A 21827-nucleotide genomic window follows, 5' to 3' on the forward strand; every position below is an offset into this window, starting at 1 on the left:
ATAACCCAGTTATAACCTAAGAATATGGGGAAGGGGGACAACGAGGGGAGGGATGGGGGAGGATGGGAGGAGGGAGGGTGACTGGTGGGATTACACCTGCATCTTACAAAGGTACATGTGAAACTTAGTAAATGTAGAATATAAATGTCTTAACACAATAACTAAGAAAATGCCAGGTTAGCTATGTTAACCAGTGTGATGAAAATGTGTCAAACGGTCTATGAAAACAGGGTACAGTGCCCCCTGATCTCATTAATGTACACAGCTATGATTTAATAAAAAATAAATAAAAAACAACAACAAAAAAAGAAGCTAAGCAAATAAATTTTAGAATTAAACTGAATGGTTTAATTCAACATTTGCATCGAATAGATATCTATAGAACATTTCATCCTAACAAACCCGAATACACATTCTTCTCATCAGCCCATGGATCATCCTCCAAAATTGATCACATCTCCGGTCAGAAGTCTAACATCAGCAAATTTAAAAGAATAGAAATCATTCCTTTTATTTTCTCAGCCCACCACGGAATAAAAGTTGAACTCAGTAACAACAGGAATCTCCACACGCATACAAAAACACGGAAACTAAATAAGCTCATGCTAAATGATAGCTGGGTCATAGATGAGATTAAAAAGGAAATTACCAAATTTTTGGAACAAAATAATAATGAAGAAATGAACTCTCTGGGAAACAGCAAAGGCAGTTATAAGAGGAAAATTTATAGCGTTGCAAGCCTTCCTCAAGAGAACAGAAAGAGAGGAAGTCAATAACTTAATGGGTCATCTCAAGCAACTGGAAAAGGAAGAACTTTCCAACCCAAAACCCAGCAGAAGAAAAGTGCCGCACCCCCGGCATCTAGCCGGGGTGAAGTGGCGCTGTCCGCATTATAAAATGCGTGAGTAGGTGGTATGTGCTCCCCGGAGCGAAACCCCCAGCACCCCTGGTTTGCGACAGCAGCGCATAAGTTGCCTAGCATGCCTTTGTTTGAACGTAATGACTCACGAGGTGCGGCATAAAAGCCTAAAAAACCTTTGCTCTGAAACCTGTCTGTTCAGTTGAATGCTTGATTGTTTGAGAAACTAAGAATAAACACAGTGACTTACTGATCCACAATTAAACACAGCAAGTATGGCTGTGCCGGACTCAGTGGCTCCAAGAGAGCCTGCACAACAGCACGTCCCTACCATAAATGTCAGTGACTTGAGACAATGCAGGCACGGCAAACAAGATGTTCCAACTTGACATACACTATCACCTCCTGCAGTAAAACTTTACTTAGAAAAACATCTTACTTCACTAATTTTCATATGTAACACAAATCAATAGAGTAGTTTAATGTTTAACAAGCAATTAACTATGAATCAAAATATAGTTACTAATTAGAGTAAAAATATATAGAAGTAGTCAAGCATTATACATAAAAGAATATGTTCAGCTGTTTTTAAAAGAGATCATAAGAAACTAAGACCAATTACAGAACTAAGAGAAGTTACAAGCCTTGACATTCCTAGATAAGGGGAAGCAACCAGGTGTTACTAATGAAACCACCTCCCTCCAAAAAGAAAAACCTTGAAAACATATAGTGCATGATAAACCACATATGGAGACACAAAGGTAATTGGAGACACAAAGATAATTTACAAGCATAAACAAAATAATGATTACATTGTTTAAACCCTGGGAAAAAAATGTATAAATACCAGACTTAAAAATCAGTAAAGTACAACTGTTTTCATCATCACTCGTGGTGTGTGGCAGTTTGTCATTTCATCCTGCGTCGACCTTTCAACCAACCTGTGTCGTTCACCCTGAGCACCCTCGGACTGAGGCCCATCGACTGGCGGTCCGCGACAGAAAAGAAATAACTAAAATTAGAGCAGAACTTAATGAAATTGTAAACAAAAGAATCATACAACAGATCAACCAATCAAAGAGTTGGTTTTTTGAAAAGGTCAATAAAAGAGATAAACCGTTAACTAACCCAACCAGAAGTAGAAGAGTAAAATCCCTAATTTCATCAATCAGAAATGATAAAGGCCAAATAACAACGGACTCCTCAGAAATTCAGCAAATCCTTAATGAATACTACATAAAAATACTTTTCTGAGTATTTTTTCATACTCTCAGAAGTATGAAAATCTGAAGGAAATAGATCAATACTTGGAAACATGTCACCCTCCCAGACTTAGCCAGAAAGAAGTGGAAATGTTGAACAGGCCTATAACAAGCTCTGAAGTAGCATCAACTATAAAAAATCTCCCCAAAAAGAAAAGCCCGGGACCAGATGGCTTCACATCAGAATTTTACCAAACCTTTAAAGAGGAACTAATACCTATATTACTTAATCTTTTCCAAAACATAGAAAAAAGAAGGAATACTTCCCAACTCATTCTATGAAGCAAATATCACCTTGATACCCAAACCAGGAAAAGACCCAACAAGAAAAGAAAATTATAGACCAATATCTCTAATGAATATTGATGCAAAAATATTCAATAAGATCCTAGTAGACAGAATCCAACAACACATCAAACAAATTATACATCACGACCAGGTGGGTTTCATCCCAGGGTCCCAAGGATGGTTCAATATACATAAATCCATAAATATAATACATCACATAAACAAATTAAAAAACAAAGACCATATGATTCTCTCAATTGATGCAGAAACAGCTTTTGACAATATCCAGAATCCTTTCTTGATCAGAATGCTTAAGAAAATAGGTATAGAAGGAACATTTCTTAAACTGATAGAGGTCATCTACAGCAAACCCACAGCCAATATCATAGTGAATGGAGTAAAATTGAAATCATTTCCACTCAGACCAAGAACCAGGCAAGGATGCCCACTGTCTCCACTGCTTTTTAACATTGTAATGGAAGTCTTAGCCACTGCAATCAGGCAAGAGAAGGCAATCAAGGGGATCCAAATAGGACCAGAGGAGATCAAATTGTCACTCTTTGCAGATGATATGATTATATATCTGGAAAACCCCAGGGAATCAACTATAAAACTCCCAGAAGTGACAAAGAATATAGTAACATCTCAGGATACAAAATTAACACTCATAAATTGGTAGCCTTTATATACACCAACAATAGTCAAGGGTAAAAAACTATCAAAGATTCTATTCCCTTTACAATAGTGCCAAAGAAGATGAAATATCTGGAAGTGTATCTAACTAAGGATGTGAAAGATCTCTATAAAGAGAAGTATGAAACTCTGAGAAAAGAAATAGCTGAACATGTTAACAAATGGAAAAATAAACCATGCTCATGGCTGGGAAGAATCAACATTGTTAAAATGTCTATACTAACTGAAGCAATTTACAGATTTAACGCGAACCCTATTAAAGCACCTCTCTCATATTTTAAAGACTTGGAAAAATTAGTACTTTGTTTTATATGGAAACAGAAAAAACCTCAAATAGCCAAGACATTACTTAGAAATAAAAACAAATTGGGAGGAATCACGCTTCCAGACTTCAGACTTTATTGTAAAAAAAAGTGATCAAAACAGTATGGTACTGGCACAAAAACAGAGAGGTAGATGTATGGAACAGAATTGAAGACCAAGAGGTGAACCCAGACACTTACCGTCATTCGATTTTTGATAAGCCTTTAAAAATATAAGTTGGGAGAAAGATTCCCTATTCAATAAATGGTGTTGGATGAATTGGCTGGCAACTTGTAGAAGACTGAAACTGGACCCACACCTTTCTCCTCTAACAAAAATTGACTCTCACTTGTTAAAGGACTTAAACTTAAGACATGAAACTATAAATATTCTTAGAGAGAGTGCAGGGGAAACACTTGAGAAAATTGGCCTGGGAGAATACTTCATAAGGAAGATACCCTGGGCAATTGAAGCAACATCAAAAATACATTACTGGGATCTGATCAAATTAAAAAACTTCTGCACTGCCAAGAACACACTAAGTAAAGGAAATAGACAGCCCTCAGAATGGGAGAGGATTTTTGCAAGTTATGCTACCAACAAAGGTCTAATAACCAGAATCCAAAGAGAATTCAAACTTATTACTAAGCAAAAAACAATTGTGGGCAATTGTTTGCCCATTTCATTGTGGGCAAGAGACATGAACAGAAGAAGAAGACAGGCGCACGGCCTACAGACACATAAAAAAATGCTCATCATCTTTAATCATCAGAGAAATGCAAACCAAAACCACTCTGAGATACCATCTAACTCCAGTAAGAGTAGCCCACATCACAAAATCCCAAAACAACAGATGTTGGCATGGATGTGGAGAAAAGGGAACACTTCTGCACTGCTGGTGGGAATGCAAGCTAGTACATTCCTTCTGGAAGGAAGTTTGGAGAACACTCAGGGATCTAAATGTAGACCTGCTGTTTGATCCTGCAATTCCTCTACTACGTGTATACCCAAAGGACGAAAAATCATTTGGCAATAAAGATATTTGCACCAGATTGTTAATTGCAGCTCAATTCATAATTGCCAAGTCATGGAAGAAGCCCAAGTGCCCATCGACCCATGAATGGATTAATAAATTGTGGTATATGTATACTATGGAATATTATGCAGCAGTAAAAAAAAATGGAGACTTTACCTCCTTTATGTTTACATGAATGGAGCTGGAAAATATTCTTCTTAGCAAAGTATCTCAGGAATGGAAAAAAAAGTGTCCATGTACTCAGTACTACTGTGAAACCAATTTATAATAACTCACACTTGCATATGAAAAATGAAACACAACATTAGGCTATGATGTAGGAGAGAAGGGGAGGGACAGGGACGGGGAGGGGGTGGGAGGGATAGTAGGGGATAGTAGGGGGACCACAACTATAGAGCACATTGCAAGTACAAGTTGGTTCTATTGTGTGTAGAACACAAATGTCCTAGTGCTATAATTGGAGAAATGAGATGAAAGCTATGTTGATTAGTATGATGTAAGCACTCCAATTTGTACAAATAATCCAACACGCTGAAATGGGCATATTATGATCTATGTACAAAAGACTTAATAAAAAAATAAAATTATAAAAAAAAATAAAAGATGGAGGTCAGAATGAATAAAAGACCAAGACCCCATCAGATGCTATGTACAGAGACAAATTTTAGATTGAAAAACACTAACAGATTAAAAGTAAAAGGATAGAAAAATATATACCATGCAAATGGTAACCTTAACAGAGTTGTAGTAAATAAAACAGTATCATACTGGTGTAAAGATAGATAAATAGATCAATGGATTAGAGTTAAGAGTCCAGAAATAAACCCTTCATTTTATGGTCATCTGATATAAAAGGTGACAACAAGACAAAATAAAGGGAATTGAGAAAAATTAAGATATCTATAGGAGACCCGTACCTCACAGGTTAAGAAAGTTAATATGAAATAGATCATAAATCTAAATGTAAGAGCTAAAATCATAAAATTACTAGAAAAAATGTATGGGAAAATTTTTGTGACCTTGGATTAGGCAAAGAGCTCTTATAATGTAATACCAAAAGTATAAGCCATAGCAAAACAGTCAAATGAACCTCATTAAAATTAAAATCTTTTGCATTTCAAAAAATGCCATTAAGAAGATGAAAAGACACACATAGACCAGGAGAAGATACCTGCAAATCAGCTGGGCGCAGTGGCTCACTTCTATAATCCTAGCACTCTGGGAGGCCCAGGAGGGTGGATTGTTTGTGCTCAGGAGTTTGAGACCAGCCTGAGCAACAGCAAGATCCCATCTCTGAAAAGTAGCTGGGCACTGTGGTGGGCACCTATAGTCCCAGCTACTGGGAAGGCTGAGGCAAGAGGATCATTTGAGCCTGGGAGTTTGAGGTTGCTGTGAGCTATGACACCACAGCACTTTACCCAGGGGGATAAAGTGAGACTCTGTCATGTCATATATCTGATAAAGGATTTCTATTCAAAATGAAAAACTCTTATAACTTAATACGACAAATAGCCCAGTTAACAGTGGGCAAGACCTCAATAGTGCTGTGGGCTATGACACCACAGCACTTTACCCAGGGGGATAAAGTGAGACTCAGTCACTACCATATATCTGATAAAGGATTTCTATTCAAAATAAAAAACTCTTATAACTTAATATGACAAACAGCCCAGTTAACAATGGACAAGACCTCAATAAACATTTCATTGAAGAAATCTTGTGAATGGCTAAACACATATGAAAAATTATCACTATAAAAAATCATCAGGGATATGCAAATTCAAACTATAATGAACCATCACTACATACACACCACAATGGCTATAATTCAAAAAACAAACAGTAACAAATGTTTATGAGGACACAAAGAAAAGGGAACTTTCCTAGGGTACTAGTGAAAAGGCAATATGACATAGCCACATCAGAAAACAGTTACTCTATTTCTTTAAAAAGTGAACATAATCTTGCTAGATGACCAAACAATTCTGCTAGTGATCATCCAAAGAGAAATGAAAATATGTACATACAAAATGTATATGAAATTGTTCACAGTGTTACTCAAAATAGCACAAAACTAGAAACAATGACAATATCCCTCACTGGTTCCTGGATAAACACAATGTGGTGTATTCATACAATGGAAACCATGTAGTAATGAAATAATGATAGAGGCTGTAACATGGAATATCGTTCAAAGCATGCTAAGGGAAGAAGCCAGATCCAAGAGATTGCATATAGTTTATATTATGCATGCTGTAAACATAAAACAGTATGTATATTGTATACCAATTATACACAAAGTTTATGATTTTATTTATATTTATTTATATAAAATATGTAGGAAAGTAGATATTGGTTGCCTTAGGCTGGAAGAGCAGGATGACTGCAAAAGGATTTGCAGGAATTATTTTTGAGGTGATAAAAAAAATTCTAAAATATTCTGGGTGATGGTGATGGTGGTACAGCTCTTTAAATTTACTAAAAGTATTATAGCAAATGGGTGAATATTATAGATGAACATTTTACTTCAATAAAGCTGTTTTAAAAAGGGATGGCATTCACTCAAACACAAAAAAACTGATAAAGTTTGATTGAAAACATTACAAAAACAGACCAACTAAATCAGTTCTATTTAAACACCATTCAACATTTGGGGGAAATTTGCATAAACTCCTAGCTGATCCATTATTACCAAATCTGTTTTGTAAGTGTAGCCCATTGGTTCAAAAAATAGGCCACTTTAACATGTCAATTAACGTAATTTGAGTAGCACCAAACATGAATGAACTGATGACAATCATGTCTACCTCTGAAGTTTTAAATTTGATTTTAGGTGTAGGTTCTTTACTTTGATACTTAGATAGAAGAAAATTCAGCATACAAATAGTACTAACAAATGTAATAAATATAAATTTCCAAATCATTTTTTTAAACAGTAAAAATAATGAATAATAGGATTTAATTTTACAGCTTTCTTGACAATATGACATGTTCGGATTTTTATTTTTTTTACTGCACCAAGTCCATGTATTTCAATGAAGAAAGCTTTGATTGAAAACATTAAAAGCATTCTGTGCAAAACTATCATAGTCTGAAATTAGAATATTTTGCTGTGTGCCACTGCATTCAAGAAACAATGTAGTTATTGTACTGTATTATTTGTTCCTCTTTTCATGTGATATGTAATACACACTTACCCTGCTTTCTTCTAGACTATCAAATGGACCTGGTGGATCATCCAGACAAAGAAATTCTCTCACTGCGAGGCTTTTCAAAGGAAAAAAAAATTATTAAGTTCACAGAAGATAGCAAAAAGCAAAAGTTTTTTTTGAAGCTATACACTTTTTAAGCACATTGGTTTCATTGATATACCAAATAAGCAAGTTGGTTATATGTTTTCATTCAAGTAGCCAAACACAAACTATAGAAGATACAAAGATTTTTTTTTTTTTTTTGCGGTTTTTGGCTGGAGCTGGGTTTGAACTTGCCACCTCTGGCATATGGGGCCGACGCCCTACTCTTTTGAGCCATAGGTGCCACCCAAGATACAAAGATTTTAAGGTTTTTAAGATCTTATGAACATAAAGAGACTGCAAATGTATTGCTATATATATAGAACAGGACGTAAAACATACTCCAAATAATGGATCAAAAAACCTACCTAAGCAGTGAATAGCTCCTTATGACTTTCAAAGAAATATTAGTCTGAACTAGTTTAGCAAAGTCATTATCCTTTTATGAATGAATGCAATTTCTAATTTACACTTCACTTGTTTCTCCTATAGTAGATGCTTTTAAACTGAAAAGCATTTATACCGAAACAAGATTGATCTTGCAATCACGTTTATTATGTTAATTTACTTAAATATTTTCCCCAGATAGTTCAAGAAAAAAAATTCTGATCATCCCATCTCTGAATTACGACAAGTTGTAAGACAATGAAATAATATGGTGGTGTTATACTTGCAATTATCGTAAATAGGTTAAGAAGGTAGATAACCATATTTTCTTATAACAGCCCTTACTCCCTTTTTGTATTATAAAAAGCAATTTCAGACTGAAAGCCAACTCACATACAAGTCAAAATATAAATGTGGAGACAAATTTGTTTTTTACTTGTAAAAGAACAAGAATATGATTTCTTGATGTACTATATAAAGGAGATGCCAATGTATACTGAAAAGGGGGGTTTTGGGGTTTATACTAGGCCTCACAGGTTGATGATGGTATGGGGCATTCATGAAGAGAACTGAGATTTTTAGTGAAATTTTTCCTAAAAAAAAAAAAAAAAAAGCCCAATATGAATATAGAGAAGTGGTGTTCAGAAAATAATCCAGAAGATCTCAAAGACAGAACAAAAAGTTGCATCCAGAGAAGCAAATTCTTGAGAACATAGATAAAAAGGAACAGATATTCAGGGAAACTGGGAAAGACTTGAGTTCATAATCATGGAATAATATGTGATTTAGTTGAACTATCCATAGTATGCTTTTATTCTTTTTACATGTTCAGGTAACAGTATACCTAAACAGTGCCAGAGATAGAGGATATTCTAATGTTTGAACATGTCAACAATGTTATCCTCATTCCTCTAACCTTGTATCTCCAAGAAGCAATACTAACATTTTCATAGTACATGGCACACATGAGGTTTTTACATACCCTATTGTTTTAATTCTCATCACAATCATATGAGTTGTTGTGTATCCTATAGGCTTACCTCCATTGTACAAATGATACTAGCATTCAGAGATAAAATGACTTGCCCAATGTCAAAAAGCGCACGTGGGAGAGCTGCAATCTGTCTTCTGAGTGTAAACACATGCCCTTTTGTACCTTTAAATTCTTTTGTCTTATGTTTTCATTTGTTTGGATTATCTCTGCTAGACATTTTTCTGAACATATTCAAGTTGTGTATATTCCTCTCTAATTATGGCCTCTAGATTACCTAACCTTACGCTACTAATGCAGAGTACAACAGGGTTACTACACAGTCTTCTGGTTTAGATATTATACTTCTAACTACCCATTACTTACATTAGAGTACCTACTCTTAGATAAGAATGATCCACAGGAAATAAATTGACCTGGGATTGAGAGGTGAAAAGTTTATATGAAACCCTGACATAGTATCAGTTAATACTGAAAGGGCAATGCTACAAAATACATGGGAAGGTTTTGTTTAATACTCTCAGTATATGACAACCCACTGTGAGACATTATTTTCTTACAGGTTTATACCCTGATCTCCTCGTATTTTAATAAACTTCTTTTTGTTCACAAATTACTCTAATTATTGGACTGCTGATGCTAGCAAAGGAAAAATGAATAAAGGAGTATACACATATATATCCCTTTTTATATACTTGGTTTATAGTAGAAATTTAGCCAAGATGAATAGTGATGTTGACAATGTACTCAGGTGGAGAAATCTTTTTTTGGAGTGGCAGTTCTATTTCTTTCTCCTTTCCTAAAAATCTTTATAACTCACTAGAGTTTTACATAAATGAAATCTAATAGATTCCCTAAATGTTTTTCAATATACTATTTCCTAGGTGCTATTCCATAACTTACTTTCTTTAATCTGTAGTGTAAAAATAAAATTCGATACTAGCTTTACAACCTTACTTTACAAAACACTTTTTCAATGGTTCATTACATTTCTTCTGCTCCAGGACTCAGTTGGTAGAAAGACAACCAATACCCTCAACTCTATTTCTGTCCAAGGAGAGGACACATAGAAATCTATGGGAAATTTAGTGTTTACATTATCAGTGCATGATTTTTAATTAAGTGAATTCAAATATTTGTTCACTGAGGGGTCAATGTAAACCTCTAATCTCTGCACAATGTTCAATCTCTAGTGCTTTTGCTTCCATTTGACTATTATAATAAATAGGTAAGAAAAACATCATGTGTTATCTAATTAAAAGAAAATCCAATAATCTTAAATTAAAAGGCAAGGAAGGACTCTGTATCTTTCAATTCCTTTTATTATCTGGAGTATCTTTTTATTGTGTTTGGGATAGTTACATTAAAATTAGGATCAGGTGTCGCTATAAATTGCCTGAAAACAGATGAGAAAACCACTGATGGTATATTTCGGCATTGTTTGTATTATCAGAGCAAATTTGCACTAACTTTACTCTTTCTTTGATCATTTTGAAAACATTTTCTTTAAAAGAGTTTGGCTAGGTGTGGTTGCATAAGCCTGTAATCCTAGCACTCTGAGAGGCTGAGGTGGGAAGATGCCTCTAGCTCAGGAGTTCAAGACCAGCCTGAGCAAGAGGAAAAAGTAAATTATTTTTTTAAGAATAGATTTCCATTTAATTTATATGCCTGACTCTATTTCTACTAAAAATAGAAAAATCAGCTGGTGATGGGATTGTGTGCCTTTAGTCTCAGGTACTTGGGAGGGGGAGGCAAGAGGACTGCTTGAGCTCTCAAGTTTGAGGTTGCTGTGAGCTAGGCTGAGGCACTTTAGTCTAGGTGAAACAGACTGCCTCAAGAAAAAAAAACAAAAAAACAAGTTTTACTGTACTTTAAAACTATACTCTTAATAAACTATTCCATTTAGTAAACCTTCATCTTAAATTTACTGTTGCTTTTTTCACTTTTTATTTCTTTCATAGATATGTATCTGTTTACGTTTCACAAATTTTTTAAAAGACCAGTAACTTAATAATTATACATGCTCTTTATCTTAAAATTTTTTATATTTTACAAGGAAAAAAAGCCCTAAAACTAATATACTCAGTCAATTAAGAACTGAGTAAAAAAAGGTACTAAAAATATTGATACCAATTGTGCCAAAACCAAATACAGCACAAAAAGTCATTGCATAAAAATATTCCTGAGGGATTTCAGACAGAAATGTTCTATCAGTATTTCTCTTCAGTATTCTCTACTAATCAAAAGAAAATAAGAAAAAATAGATATTAAATATAACCCTGAGGTTATCACCAGAGTTGACAGAGAGGGTCATGGTGGATGAGACGTGTGGGTGTGAGGCCACTTAGCTTCCCTTCTGGATGTGAAAGGCTGGCAGTGGGAATGTAAGTTAAGTCTTGATTATCTCTCACCTAGATAGTTTTAGCCCACTGGCATGCCTACCATCAAATTTTATCCCTTCTAATCAAGAATATTTCCAAAACCCATCTATCATTTCTCTATCAACAAGGAAAGCCAAGCTCTTGGTGTGGCATAAAGCACCTGCCTACATTCAAGTTTCAACTTTCTTTCTTAGTTGACACTCTGCAGTAGTATATCCTCAGGCCTAGCCTGCTGTTTTACGCTTCTATGCCTTTCCTCATGCTTGGTGTTATTATCCTGGCCCATTCTTCCCACCCATATGTGGATAATTTTTTTTTTTAAGACAGCTCACCTATTATTATCTCATGAACATATTCTCTGACTAAATTTCCCTTCCCTACTCCTCTCTAGGTTCTCTGTTCTTTTATGTATTACCACAGCACCTTGAAAAGATCCTTTTCATAGGACTAACTATGGTAACGTGGCTAGTATTATCTATTTACCAAATGGTTTGCTACACTAAAAGGTAGATGACAAGTTCCTGAACTGTCATCCAAATCATCTCCAAATCAATTAGCACAGGACCAAGTATTCAACACATAATACATTTTTTAATAAGAGCTATCAAATTAGAAATAAAATTTATGTGACTATTAAAAGTATCAGAATAAGGTAGAACACATGCTTCTTAGTAAAGCATCAGAAGAATGCAGAAGCAAAAATTCAACGTGCTCAATTCTAATATGAAGGCAGTAGATGAGCTCATATAAGGTGGAGGTTAAGGGAATGAGGGAGAGGGATGAAAAGGGGGTTGGGGATCACAGTGTATGGCACACCTTTTCAGGGCAGGACACAATTATAAGAGGGACTTTATCTAACAAATACAATCAGTGTAACCTAATTCTTTGTACCCTCAAGGAATCCCAAACAATAAAAAAAAAAAAAATCAGAATAGGTATCTATTTGCTAGCATAGAGGAAAACCACAGTGTAATTCTCAAATTTGAGATGCACTTTAGTTTTTAACAGATACTCCAACTTTCACAAGAAAGTAGGCTCAAGACTATAAGTAAAACACAAATCCTGAGTGTTACAAGGTTAGAATCTTTCTTATTATTTTGAAATTTTAGAGTAATATAAGGACACACATGATTAGGTTACACTGTTTGTATTTGTAAGGTAAAGTCTGAGTTGTACTTGTTTCCTTCACTTAGGAAGTGTGTCATATACCTGTGTGTTATTCCCTTTGGGTGGGAACTTGCTGAATCCTCTCTCTCCAACCCCTTCTTGAATTTGAGTTTCAGAATCTGACTTTCTGTTGCTATAACTTCAAGATTCATAAAGAAGCACAACAAAACCAATGGGATATGAGAAATTTAGAGTTAAAGGGGATTTTTTTAGAGAATATCTAGCCCAAATACCTCACTTTTCAAAAGAGGACACTGATTCAAATCAGTTAAGCAATTTGCCTAAAATTATTTTGCTATTAAGCCCAGAAAATTGAGTTTTGCATAAGGTCTCTGAGACCCAGTTTAATTAGGTAAGAATTTACATGTATCTGAATACAAAATGTTTGGCTTTAGTACGCATTTTGTAACTGCTCATAATCTAATTTCTACCAAATTCACCTTCTATGGCAAAAAAACCACACAATCTTAGCAATGATGTATTGATTTTCATGAGACAGGATATGAGCTACTACGTATATTAATATAGCTGAATTCTTTAATTTTACATAAATACTAAGATTAACCCATTTTCTCTTGATAATAACTTTTGAAAATTAAAAATGTTTATTTTATTATTTTATATTTTTAATTTTTAAAAATATTTACATATATAAAACTTTGAAACATTAACAATTAAATTTCCTATTAAAAAAACAGTTCAGGTTGAAAATGTATAGTTACTGTTAAGTATTCTTGTTGAAGAAGTATAGATAATTGAATTTTTATAAGAGAAGAGATGTAAGTTGCTATTAAAAATGAGGTCCGCAGGGCCAGATGCGGTGGCTCACATCTGTAATCTTAGTACTCTGGGAGGTCGAGGTGCGCCGATTGCCTGTGCAAGCCTGAGAGCCCATGTCTACTAAAAACAGAAAAACTGAGGCAAGAGGATCACTTGAGCCCAGTAGTTTGAGGTTGCCGTGAGCTATGACATGGCACTCTACTGAGGGCAGCAAAGTAAGACTCTGTCTCAAAAAAAAAAAGAAATGAGGTCCCTATCCCAGTGGTTATCGGCATCACCTAGAAACCCATTAGAAACAGACTCTTCAGCCCAACCTGCTGACTCAAGGTCAGCACTGACAAGCCCCCCAGGTGATTCCCAAGCACACTACAGCTGGAGAAGCACTACTCTGAAAGCTAAATATATATGATTAATCCTTCTCCCCTCACAATCTTCCAAATATATGAAGATATTATTAGGGACTAATGTTATCCCTCAAGTATTTTTACTTTTTAATGTTCTCATTTCTTTCAATTGCTTCATAAAAAAATGATTAGATATAATTTTATTTTATTTTTTCCAGTCATGAGCTGTTAAGCCAGATTCATCCAATTCAAAACCTTTAATTTTGGTATTGAAGCCCTTATAGGTGGATAATAGTATGAAAAAATATAAAAAGGAAAAAATTGGTAAATAGGTTACAAATGAAGTGCTTGTGAAAACGGAATAGCAAAATATTTGCTGTGCTAATTAATGATGTAATGGTTTCAAAGTGGTTCGAGACAGCATAAAACAATAAATACTATGTTTTAACTGTGACAGATTGTACAGTATAAGATTATCTTTATATATTCTTCACCTTGATAAACTGAGTTGCATGTACCTGTACCTTCTTGCTTTCATATTTTGATTATAATATTCTCTCTTATCTGCTAAATTTTCCTCCTTCATCTTCTCTTCGTTGGTCCAAGTATCACTAAATCTTAAAAATTGCAGCTCAAATATTACCCTCTGGAAAGCCTTCTCTAATTCTCCCAATAAAAAGTTGTCTCTCTTTTCCTCCTCTAAAGTAGACTCTTTATCCGTTATGATTTTTTTTTTGAGTACATCTTCTTTTTCCAGCTTTCTGAAAATGGGATTAGCATCTAATCCATCTTTCTGTAGTCACCTTTTATACTCTAAGCTCTAAATAAATATATGTGGAACAGATAAAATCTCTAGTAAGTCTTTTTATTGTGCAAATATTAATGTTTTTAATATCCTTACTTAGTTTATATTGTCCCTACGTTGCATTTTCTAAATGTATCTGAAATAATATTCTCTTAGAACATTCAAAACAGTTCCTTTCAGTTCTTTATTTCTTTCCTTTCTGCTTTTTTACAGTTGAAGAAGTTATAACACACTTAAGAGCTGCTCATTGTGTAATGGTAAGCTCTTAGCCAACATTAGAGTTTAGAAATAAATGTATTATAAGGTGCAATGGCTATAAGAAAGGAAAGTGAAAGAACAATTAATATGTATAAACAACCTCAAATACCTATTTGGCCACCTAATGATAGTAATTTTTTTCTATGCTGCCATTCCAGTTGGAACAGAATGCTAATATGTATCCCAACAGGTAAATGATACTTTATGTAGCGATTCTTAAATTCAGTTTTATGCTTTCATAAGTAAGTGCTGGGATTTGTCTTTCCTCTTTTTCTCTCAAAAAGGGATTTCCCTTCTTCCTTCTTAATTGTAAAAAATGAAAGAATCTTATGACATACCTACTATTTGAATTTAGACCACAGAGACAGTTAAAATCCTGGCTGTGTAGCAGAATGATAATAATAATACTGATGAAGAATCACTGCAATACTCTAGTCCATGACATGTTGAGAATTAGGTTATTTATTTTATAGCAGGAATAGTACTGAGGAGTGAGAAGATAAAATCTCAAAAAAAAAATGCAGGAAAGTACTACACAAGTTTTAATGGCTTGATTTTCAATCTACTTGGCAACCTCAGACTTTCTACTATCTTCTAATTATTTATTTCTGACTCATATTCCTTTTCCTACCTATAATCTTAATCAAGACTGCCAGGCTGTCAAAACCTACTTCTGGAATTGTTTGATCATAGCAAACATCATTATCTCCCTCTTCTCTTAGTTCCTGTTACTTTCATAATCTGTTATCATATCAAGTAGCAATTCATAAATGTTCTTATTTTATTCAAACAGAGGCTTAATTTCTCCAAATGAGTTTTAAGACCAGGAAGTTCATTTTTTCTTCTCTGATACCCTTCTTAGCATGGTACACAGCAAATGCTTATGATACAGATGAATAATCCTCCCTCCTCTTCCCCCACTCATGTTTTAAACAACATATTAAGAAACCTCTTACATTGTGAAATATAAAAATGCTACCCATTACCCATAAGCTAGATAGTTGGTACCAAGGCGTAAGTACCCTATTTTGAATTCAACCAAAGTCATCTTACTGCATTTTCCAAATGCCTGATAATATGAGCAAAGTGGGTAGTCAAATAAATGTGAGGCACATTAGATTCTTTCATGCAAGATTTCTTAGAGCTTTAATATTCCAGAGATAACAAATGAAACCTTTCCCCCATTTGGCTAAGAGATTTTTCTTTCCCTGAAATGCCTTTTTATGAATTAAGCAAAACCATTAGCACTATTCTGAGCTAAGCAATTTTAGAAATGATAGGATATTGAATAGTTCTAGTAATGCCTACCTTACCAACTAAGATTATCAGTAATTAAAAAAAATACATCTGAATATTTCAACTTACAATAAACTTTCACTACCTAAAAAATAAATTATAAAATGAGTTCATGTGGTTCATATTATTTAATATTTCACTAGCTAAAAATAGAGAATAGTCATTTACAGAATATTTGATTTTAATTAACATTTTCAATACAGAGACATAAACGTTTAGTAAATAAGAAACAACAGAAAAATGAAAGGATGTATTGACTCACTAGTGGAAAAGCCTTCCCTTATGGTATGGTATAAAATGTATTCTCTTCAAAGTCTTTCTCTATGATTTTAGTGTTTGTTGGTTTTTACTCCTCCTTTGTGTGTCTGAATTAACACTAATCATTTTTCTTTATATTTTGAGAGGGATAAAAAGTACAGAAAGGAGCACTCATGCTCCCACCACCTAGACCACATAATCGTTGTTATATTTACTTCAATTTTTTTCTAATAAGCAGTATAACATTAAATGTCAATATTCTGTCATTCATTCAAAATGTATTTACTGAGAGCCAACTGTGTTAGCACTGTGCTAAGCACTGGACATTTAATGGTGAATAAAATAGGCACTCAGCCTATTGTTATATGCCCTACAATCTAGTGGAAGAAATACAAGTACATTATGAAAAGTGTTATAAAAGTGACCAGCAGCCTTTCTCAAATGGGATTCCTTAGAAGAATTAAATTCTACTGATAATGATTTAGGTGACTATTTTCTTAATTCTCTTAGGCTTGTACATAGCTAGTATCATCCTGGACTTATAGGAAGGAAGCTAATCGTTACGCACAATGGGTGTCTTAAAGTGACTCAAAGAACCAGTTGAGAGGGGCAGGCATAGACGCTGGAAGAAAGAACTGACCTAGTCTTTGGTAATGGTGACCTATGGAAATGGAGTGTGTATTCAAATCTAAAGTATATATGAGTTACTTAGGCCAGGGCTAGGGGTGGAGGGGGTGGTAGTAGTGTGAAAAAAAAGGTTGTCTTTTCAGGAAATAGCATATTTGAAGCCTCTATGAAACAAAGGAACAAAATGATATTGGAGAATTAAAAGAAGACCAATAAAGGAAAGGTAGAAAGAATGGAAGGGAATAGCAAAACTTGAGGTTAGAAGAAAAGGCAGGTAGGCAGAAACCAGAAAAAATGACTTAGTCAAACTGCACCACAAAAGATCACTGTGGCTCTGAAGGATGTAACTGAGGAGAGAGATATCTGCTTAGACTTAGGGTGGTGATGATAGGGATGGAGAAAAGTAGACAGATGATTTGAGTGGTACTTAAATAGCCAGGGAGGGATGTGTCAAGAATGACTCAGGTTCTGGGTAGATGATGCTGAAAACTAAGTGGGAAAAGTGTGGTGACTAATTTTTCAAGTGTGTTTTAGGTTTGAGGTAACAGAGATGCCTGAAAAAAATGTCAAGGAGGCAACTGCATATATGAATCTGGGGTAGAGAGGTCTGGTTTGTAATTCTTTCCTTAAGAGAAAAAATGAGGGGGGATGGGCAGAGATTTTGTGACATCATCAAAGGTAGCACACATTAAAAAGCAAGATATATTATATAGCATGTGTATGTAGCGTGTGTTATGCCAAAAAAAGGTGATATACATAAAGACTGAGAAAAAGGGTAGACAAAGTTAAATGGATGGTTTTCTTAATTATTTTCTTCCTCATGTGAAAAACTGCTAAAGACAGTCATAGGCAGGGATATCTATAATATGTTATTGTTGCATTATAAACTCTGTTTTTTTTCCATAACAGTTCTAATTTACCATGTAATGTAATTTCCAAAATTGGGTACTCAGTTGCTATTAAATCATTAAGCAATTTTCTTATAAATATATTCAGAAGCAAAATGCTTATAGATCCATTCTTTTCCTTTTTAAAATGTTTTTTGGTATTTTCACTTCACCTTCTATAAAAATTGAGCCAACTTCACAATTTTTTTAATTTTGCATTATTTTAGAGAAATATAAAAAATATTATTGCCAAAATTTATAGTGTTATATTAACAAAACATTTACTACCAATCTTTTTTGCCTAAACTCTTGCAATAAATACTAAAATCAAGATTACCACTGGGTGGTTTTAGTGTATGTATTCATTTCATTTTCACTGTAAAATGAAAATGTCAAATAAAGTCCTTATTGAAAAAAAGCAAGAAAATCCCATGTAATGCTTTATCAGAGACGATGATTATACTCTTACTCTTCTGTGCTTAACCACATAAAGTCCTCCTAGATTTATTCTTTAGTTTAAGTCAGTCGTTGGAATGCTTTTATAATCTTTTACTTCAATTTGCTACATACCAGTTAGCAATGTCCTTGTGAGCTATTAAATTTTGAAGAAATGCTTGTAATCCTAATTGTCTATCTTCTAAAAAGTCGGCATTGTAATTATCTTTAAACCAGCGTTTTGGTGGAAGCGCTAATCGAAAGCCTGGGAACATCTCTTTTAACTGAAAAAAGAAGAAAAGAACAAATATAATGTTTAACTCAATTATCTCAATTTTACAAAATTGATCCTGCTGACTAAAGTTATTCATGAAATAAGCTTAAAATAAGAAAATTAAATTCCACTAAGCTTTTTATGCCATGATCGCTTTATTTCTTGATTTCTGCAACTTTTGTATACATTGGAGTTCTATTCTTTCTACATCCTTGCACTAACTTGGCAATGCTGATCATTTCAGTGTTACCTATTCCAATGGGTGTGCAGTACCATTCATTTTGGTTGTAATTTGCATTTCTCTGTTGACAAAAATGATGTTTAATGTCTTCTCAGCTGTTTATTTGCATTTACAATATATCATTTTAGGTGAATTATCTGTTCAAATATTTTCACCTTCTCTTTTTAAAAAAATTGTTGCCTTTTTATCAAGTTATAATAGTTTTTTCTACAATCCAGATAGAAGTCCTTTGTCACATAATATATGTATCACAAATATTTTCTCCCAGCTGTGATTTAACTTTTCAATTTAACAGTCTAAACCAGACGTTTGAGGTTATCTCATTCAGCCATTATTCCTTTTATGGTTTGTGCTTTCTTAGGTTATAAGAAATTTTTCCTCACTCTAAAAGGCAAAGGTTTTCTTCTATGTTTTTTCCTAGATGTTTACAGTTTAAATTTTTATATTTTGGTTTATGATCCGTTTTGCGCATAGGCTTATATTTTATTTTCTTAGGGAAAACTTTCCCAACCTTCTAAATTAAGTCTTCTTACACATTAGGTTTAAGTTACTCTGCAAAACAAATTATTTGAAAATTCAGTGGTATAAAATAAACCATTTATTAACATTAAAGCTTATGGATTCTGTGGGTCATGACCATTAGGATGACTTATCTCTGTCCTACACTGAATTAAGGCCTCAGCTGGAAGACTTGAAGGCTGAGAGCTAGAATTGTCTTAAGATCACTCACTCACATGTATGGTGATGATGTTGGTTTCTGGGTGAGACCTTAGCTGGGGCTGTCAGGCACAAGTCTAACATTAGCTTTTCCAGCTGTCCTGGACTTTTTCATAGCATGGAGGACAGGCTTAAAAAGGGAGAATCTAAAGAGAGAAAGCCAGAATGAAACTGTATACTTCTTGTGATTTACCCTTGAAAGTCACATAGCATCATTTTCTTTTTATTGTTCATTTTAATTCTTAATTATTACGTGTACATCATAGATGTATATGTTTATAGGTCCATGTGATGTTTTGATAATCAAATCAGGGTAACTGGGATATCCATTACTCAGGTATTTATTATTTCTTTGTGTTAGGAGTATTTCCAGTCTACTCTTTAAAGTATATGCTAACTTATTGTTGATTATAATCACTTGGTTTTGCTATCCATTATTGTTCATTCTATCAAATTATCCTATTATATGTCTGTACCCATTAGGCATGTCCACTGTATTTCCCTGTTCCTGCTATCCTTCCCAGCCTCTGGTCGTCATCATTGTACTCCCTCGTCTTCATGAGATCAACTGTCTTTAATATTTAGCTCCCACATATGAATGAGAACATAGCATTATTTCTACTGTCTTCTGCTAGGTTCAAAGTCACAGGGTCATCTGGGTCAAACAGTGGGGAAATAAATTCTACCTCTTCAGTGGCAACATTTTGGAAGAGCACACGGGACTGCAAATACTGCTATGGTCATTTTTTTGATAAGACAAAGTGTCACACATTGTCAAATCATGAATTTATTTTTTTAATGACATTTATCACAATGTAAATAGTGCTTATTTTAAAAAGAGCTTTAAAAGATATGTGCTACCTCTGATAAATTAGGATTTAATTAGCTGGGGAGAAGCCTGGGCCTATAATTTTACCTAAAAATTTTAATTTTAAAAAGCTTTCCAGGGGAGTTCTAAGTGTAATTAAGATGAGAATCATTTTACTATCCTACAATTATTATGCCGTAGTCATAGTTGCACCCTTAATGCCTAGTGTCTTTCATGCCTACTACAACAAAGAGTCAATGTATGTTCAACAAATGAATGAATGAGTCCATGTATATTTACATTTCTACACTTAAATATAAAACTAAATATTGCCGGTATAATCAAAAGGGGAAAATGTACAGGGTAAAATAGTAAGTAAAAATGTGAATTAAAACATTCTATTTTTCTATAAATCTGTGAAGATAAAATAAATAAGACAAAAATTATTAAGTAATTTATATAACTCAAAACCCTGATTTGATTTCAAGATGTGAGTAGGTATTTTTGGCCTTGGAGCTTTGCCATTTAATGTATCTGCAATGAAAATAAAATACTAAAAGTCATAAATAAGAAATAAAAAGTCTTTTTTATTAATTTTAAGCTTTATAATTTAAATGTCTATGTCCAAATAAATAGATTTTTTCCCCTTAAAATATTATCTACAGAAAAGAGGGAATTGCGCCTCGTTAGTACCTTAATTAGTGTCTAATTAAGTACTTCAAGAAAGAGGAAGACAAAGGATAGAGAAAATAAGATCCAATAAAGGAGAGAAATGAAAAAAAAAAACCCACCAGAAATACAGTGAAAGGTAATCTCAGGATGCCACTTAGGAACCACATACCAGTTGAGGACAGAGCAGTGTGACTCAACCTCACCTTAAAAAGGCCAAGACAATTTAGCATTCTATATTTTATTTTTTTCCCTTAGACTGAGGTTTTCAAAGTGGCAGAAACTTTTTGGTAGCTAGATAGTTGCAAAGTTACATGAGTTTCCCTCCTATAAACATTATAAGAATATACTAACTTTAGACGTTTCTACTAGTCTAAGGGAGGACAGGGAAAGTGGCAAATGGGGGAGAACAGGACCAATATGAGTTTCTCCATAAATACCTGTCAAAATTAGGGAGTAATTTCTGTATGTTCTAAGACTATCTTACATGGTCTCTGAAAACACCACAAACCACTTGCTTCTTTTGGAAAAATGGTCTTTTTTTGGTTTTCAAAATATTCTCCCCACCCACCCTCACCTCACCCATCCAGTTTTCCTCTAGCTTTGGAAGTAGCTCAGCTCTTCTTTATTATAGTCTAACTGCCTAACTGCTTACTTCTAGAGATTTCATTTGCTTCTAATTTTTAATTAATACAATTAACACGATACATAAAAAACTGTGATAAGCAACCTTAGAATTAAATCTTTCCCATAATCATGACTATTTAT

At 34.0% G+C, this 21827-nt stretch overlaps 1 protein-coding gene across 2 annotated transcripts in view; it reads right to left on the reverse strand.

Annotated features, from left to right (window-relative positions):
- Positions 1 to 21827, reverse strand: part of SNX16 (sorting nexin 16) — a 54033-nt gene that overhangs the window by 20831 nt on the left and 11375 nt on the right. For both annotated transcript variants that reach the window (XM_053559418.1, XM_053559417.1), the window contains 2 exons: positions 18486 to 18634; positions 7639 to 7708 (listed from right to left, as the gene is read on the reverse strand). In XM_053559418.1, the coding sequence (XP_053415393.1) occupies positions 7639 to 7708; positions 18486 to 18634 (219 nt within the window). The remainder of the gene's footprint in view (positions 1 to 7638; positions 7709 to 18485; positions 18635 to 21827) is intronic.

This window comes from Nycticebus coucang, chromosome 13 (genome assembly GCF_027406575.1).
Source record: "Nycticebus coucang isolate mNycCou1 chromosome 13, mNycCou1.pri, whole genome shotgun sequence".
Classification (NCBI taxonomy): domain Eukaryota; kingdom Metazoa; phylum Chordata; class Mammalia; order Primates; family Lorisidae; genus Nycticebus; species Nycticebus coucang.